General features: G+C 23.6%; 1 protein-coding gene across 1 annotated transcript; it reads left to right on the top strand.

Annotated features, from left to right (window-relative positions):
- Positions 1-1,172: 1,172 nt before the first annotated feature.
- LOC112681611 (SUMO-conjugating enzyme UBC9-B) lies at positions 1,173-5,720 on the top strand. Its single transcript, XM_025551857.1, has 6 exons — positions 1,173-1,405; positions 3,312-3,381; positions 3,764-3,847; positions 4,279-4,396; positions 5,041-5,185; positions 5,478-5,720. Exons 2-6 carry the CDS (start codon positions 3,316-3,318, stop codon positions 5,542-5,544), a joined length of 480 nt encoding a protein of 159 aa, XP_025407642.1. The 5' UTR covers positions 1,173-1,405; positions 3,312-3,315; the 3' UTR covers positions 5,545-5,720.
- Positions 5,721-6,061: the final 341 nt, after the last annotated feature.

Below are 6,061 nucleotides of genomic sequence, written 5' to 3'. Positions count from 1 at the left end.
ATAATAACCGAATATTATTCTTAGAAATAGGAACAATTATTAGGATAGAGAATTATTATGATTATACAATTATTAAAACGAACTTTGTGGTATTTAAATACAAGTATTTACAAATTGTTAAAAATACTTTTAAAAAGTATTCAAAATACTTAAAAAATACTTTAAAAAAATTGTATTTAGAATACCAAAAAATACTTCAAAATGTATTTTAATACATGTATTAAAATACTTGTATTCGAATATTTTACAAGACTGGCCATAATTTAACACCAATCGTAGCAAAAATAATTTTTAGTAGGTTTGGTCGAAAAGGTTGGAACTTGAGCGTACAGGATAACGCACTGGAAGCTAGAGTGTGAAAAATGATGAAAATAAAAATGGTTGAATACAAATGTTTATTGACAATAAATGTCAATGCCAACGGCTGGTGTATTTATTCGTGCGTGGGTGTTGGAAGTCAGGAATATGTGGTGTTTAAGGTTAGTACTACTACCTACTAACTTAGTAAACGGTAGGGAAAGCGAACCCGAGGGAGGATTATTGATGAAAGAAGATACGGGAATTAAAGATGGTGAACGACTTTAAACGTATATATATGTATACAATTACAGTAGGTACACTATACTGCGCGAAAAAATGGAGAACTGTAAACATTACTGGGGGAAATACTAATGTAGCACACCTTCAGTTCAGATTATGGAACAAATTTATCCCGGTTGCATAGATAAATGACAGTTGAACTGATGAATTTTTATCGCCTTTAGTACAATGATACATTGGATTTCTATTGTCTGCCAAGCATAATACTTTTTTCAACATTTACATTAAATTGCTGATATGCTCCATTTTTTGGTTCAACATCTGGTAACGTTGTTTTAGCATCGATGTTACCATTCTACGTTATAAACCTTTAAATCAAATGTCCATTCTAATAATCAAAATAAATATATTCGTATTTTTTTTTCTTCAATTTTTTCGTCAAAATTTTAAGGATAACAATTTTGATAAAAAAATATTCTCGTTTGAAAACATTAAAACAATTCATCTGAAATACTTCCTCTCGAGCTTATGTTAATTTTTATTATGAATATGGTTTCAACCGCAGTAAATCTCTTCATATGGTCACACTGATTTCTTAATAAGTGAACACATTTTTATTGTTTGCTTTGCTTAGTTTTTCCCAATACAATACGTACTCTCTGACGAATATTTTACTGTGTTCGCTTGTTTATTGCCGTGTTCACTCCACCTCTCATTCTATAGTTTAGATAACTGGAATCATTGTGTAAGGGTTCAATACCATCAATTCAGTTTCGGATTTACGACTAATTATTGTGTATCGCCTTCTCCGCTTCGGTTTTTGTAATACAAATAATTTTTGTGTTTCCTCGTCTACTAAGATTCTGTAAGTGTTGGTATTATTGAGCTATGATTTTTGTCGTGAAATGCTTTGTAATGATGTAGTGAAAACAGATTCACTTATTGCTTTTTTACTTTTAATTTGATCTGATTATTGCTTTTAAACTTTAATCAAATTTTAAGAGCTATTAGAGTAGCTTTCTTTTTTGATTATTTACATGAAAAGATGTTAAAGAATTATATTTAATTGAATATGATAGGGACTAATTTTTAATACAAATATGCATGAAACATTACATATGAATAATTTAAATAATTAATAACCAATATAGTATATATATAAATATAGTATTAACAACCAATTCACCATTTTTTATATATTTTGTTACAGTTATCATATTTATTCTTATGATAATTTACGCTTCAAGAGTCAAATTCTAAAGAAAGTTAGAATAATGATAATAGGAAATGCTAAAATATTAAAATTATTTCATTTATTGTTAGGGAATTATTTTGAATTTATTAATTAATGTAAAATCTTAAATTATAATTTTGATTATAAACATTTATGATTGAGTATTACATAAATTGTATTTATATTTAAATTTACTGTATTCATCTTTTGCAGTAAATAATATTCTAAGTTGTATTTTAAATTCATATATACTGTGCAATGCCGTAACTACCCTCCATGGTGTTCTTGGTGAATTTTATTTTGTCACTTAGTTTATATAATTATACCAATTTTAATTTAAATGCGCCCTTGGCAACCGCCCATTTATTCCTCATCTAGTTACAGCACTGATACTATGAATTCTGTCTATGGTAGGTCAAAATCCAAAGGTACTAAAAAATCCTGTTTTAAATACCTAGTTTATTGTTTGTTCAAGTCTTAAATTATGTTGAGACTATATTTAACACATTTGCAGTCAGTTCCTAATAACAGTAAATTTAATTTTGATGTTATGGATCATTACTGCTATATTAGTAAATACAAAACTCTCAAATTTTGGCATTACTGCTTATGCAGTAACATTCTTAATAGTATTAAAGGGAACTAGATATAACATAACATATAACATAACTGACTTGTTATGTTCATACTAAAGTTTGAGCACAGAATACACAATTCTATTTATATATTTATTATTGGTATTTTAAAATATCACCACAATAGAAGTATTAAAATGTGACTTTATGAGGTAGGTAGATAAATAATACGAAAGAATTTCCTTGAACGTGTTAAAGTTGGAAATTCTAAATATACTTAAAATCCGTATTTATTTTAATTCCATGTTATTTTGTCTTGAATATTTTTCACTGTATATATTATGCATTGAAATGTTCTGTTATCTATATAGCTACTGAAGTAATTAATTTGAAGTATGAAATAATACACAAATTATGTTTGGAGATGATGATTTCATGAAGGTTCTTTTTAACATTTAGTTTATTATTAATTTTGCATTTTTGCATTGACCATCTGATAAATCAATTAAATAAGAAAATTATATATTTTATACACTTACATTTCTTGTATATTATAAATCAGGTAGTCAATAATTGTTACAGCTTTAAAATATCATTTGTTCATATTTATTAGTAATTTTATATTTAATTTTATACTAACAAATATGCAGTTAATAAATTGTGTTATACAATTGTTAATGTTATTTAAAGAGACTCAAATGATTATATTAATATAATGTTGATTTGTGTACATAATTATTATAAAATTATATCAGTTAACTGATTAGTATAAAGTCCTACCCTTGACTTGAATTAATATGGGTTTTAGCGTCAATGAATAATACTTTATTATTATTAAAATATTAATTTATTTGTCATATTTATTAAAATAAATATTATAATTATGTGATGTATAATAAAATTTATGTATTAAGTACAATTTAAAATGAGCACTGATTACTTTTATTTTTATTTTTTTTCAGAAAAATGTCTGGCATTGCACTTACTCGTTTGTTTGAAGAACGTAAGGGATGGAGAAAAGATCATCCATTTGTATGTGATGTTACATTAATTACTAATTATATTAAAAATTAATTACATGTATTATAAAACAATTTATCAAATAATATTTATCATTGTTAAAACTTTTCATAGAATATGAATATTATCTTTTCTAGTATATTAATGTTTTCAGTAGTATACTGAAATTTTAAACCCATTACAATTTCTATTTTTAGACTGATTGAACAATCATTCTGAAGAGAAAATTTGCAATGGGTCTTAAATTTCAACATAAGTATTATTTAAGACATAAATAAATCTAAAAAAAGAAATCCATAAAAGTTATAATATAATTATATAATAATTTTATAAAAGAATATTACATTAAAAATGTATTTGTACAAATTACTAATTTACATATTTTTGGTTTTAGGGATTCGTTGCTAAGCCAGCTAAAAACGCAGACGGTACATTAAATCTAATGGTTTGGGAGTGTTATATCCCAGGAAGAAAAAGTGTAAGTATTAATTACATTTGTTTTAATTTTTTAGATTTTAATAAAGTTAAATAATATTATATATTTAATGTTTTGTATCTACTGTATACATTTATTGCCTGTATAATTTTATAGTTGCACTTTCAGCTGCAGTAATTATTTTTAGTATTTATATTGTTATTGAACATTAAAAAGAATACTTTTTTTAAATTATATTTATCATATGTGATTTGTTTGAAAATTATTACTATATAAAAATAAATAGTATATAAAACTAATAAAATATTAGTAAATAATTTACAGAAAATATCTGTATTTATATAGCCATATGATAAGTATTTTGTTTTAAGAAATTATAATAACATGTTTAATGTAAAATTGAAATGTTTAGTTCACCCTTTTTAATGATAGTAATTGCTTAAAATTAATTTAATTAAAAATTAATTTTTCAGACTCCTTGGGAAGGTGGCATGTATTTTTTACGTATGATCTTCAAGGACGATTATCCTTCCAGTCCACCTAAATGCAAGTTTGAGCCTCCATTATTCCACCCAAATGTATATCCTTCTGGTTAGTACAGTTTTAGTTATTATTTTTATTAATATTTCTACTATAATTTTAGGTTCTGAGCTAACTGAGGAATATTTAGTTTTACAATAATTTTATTTTATTTTCTATTTCTTTAAATAATGAAGATAAACAAATTTTGTTTATGTTTATATGAATTACAGCGAAAATTACTACCAAGATTTATATTTTAATTAAACTTTTATGTTTAGTAAATATTTGGGAATATAATTATTTTATAACAATTTGAATTTATTCTTCTGGAAATATTAAAGTTTTATTTTCATTCAATTTATGATTGATAATAATTTTTATAGCTTTTATCATAATATTAATATATAATTTAACTCAAATATTTTTATTTTGAATTAAAGTTTGTAAGATCATAATATGAAAACTTAAAATAATTATGTTGAAATATTGACGATCTATTAAAAAAAAAAAATGTAACTTAGTACTTATTATTAGTATATACTATACAATTGTTAATAGTAATTGATCTTTACCATTTTGTTAACCTATTTTTACATAAGTAAATGTATTTCACTAATTTTTGCTTGAGATTGTTTCTTAAAAACTGATCATTCATTTTAAATATATGTAAATTAATTTAGACTCAAAATTAGTATATTTTTATTTATGACTAGGTACTGTTTGCTTATCACTGTTGGACGAGGATAAAGATTGGCGCCCAGCCATTACTATTAAACAAATTTTACTGGGCATTCAAGATTTATTAAATGAACCAAATATCAAAGATCCAGCCCAAGCCGAGGCATATACTATTTATTGGTAATTACAGTTTATTATTTATACTTTTACAATAGTACTAATTATTAGTATGTGGTCCATTTTTGATTTTACTATTATTTTATAATGACAAGCAATGAAACCTAATGAATTGTAATTAATAATAATCTGTAATAAAAATATACAAAAATGTATAATAAAATATGGTAGTTATAAAAAAAAATGTAATAAAATTAAGTTTATATCTGAGTCAATAATTTTGTTGGGTTGCCCATTAGATTATCTCATATAAATTAACTTTATAAATGTTTTATTTATTTTTTTATGTTTACAGCCAAAACCGCGTTGAATATGATAAACGAGTAAGAGCACAAGCCAAAGCAATGTCCAGAGCTGAATAAGTATAGTTGGTTATAAGAAGATGATGAGTTAATTTATTTATCTTTTTATAATAGTAACAATTCTTAATTGTTTATACATTTGTTCAATAAGAAATTTCCATTTGTATCATATCCAACATTAAACATTTAACTGGCTTTTCTTTTTTGTATTAAAAACAGCTTTTTTTTTAAGATTAGATTTATTATTTTTTCTATTTACAATTGTGTTATAAATATTTTGTGATCATTTTGGTACATATAAAGAAGGAAAAAATATGAGGATTAGATTATTTTGATTTTACATTTCATTGTGAGAGTGTTTGGTTTATAATTTGAAATCCTTTATATTTATAATTTGACAAAATTGTACTGAATTTCTTTTTCAAAATTAAACCTTTATCTTCTCACCAATGAAAAAATATTATTAAAAATAAATTAAACATTATACTAAATAACTTATACATTACTTAAAAATGTATAAATAAATTTATAGTTATACATTTAATAATCCTAACTTTTACGTTACTTTGGATTATTC

This window comes from Sipha flava, unplaced genomic scaffold (genome assembly GCF_003268045.1).
Source record: "Sipha flava isolate LNK unplaced genomic scaffold, YSA_version1 19319_pilon_pilon, whole genome shotgun sequence".
NCBI lineage: Eukaryota > Metazoa > Arthropoda > Insecta > Hemiptera > Aphididae > Sipha > Sipha flava.
The sequence above is the reverse complement of the archived record's forward strand: the minus strand, read 5'-3'. Positions and strand labels throughout refer to the sequence as shown.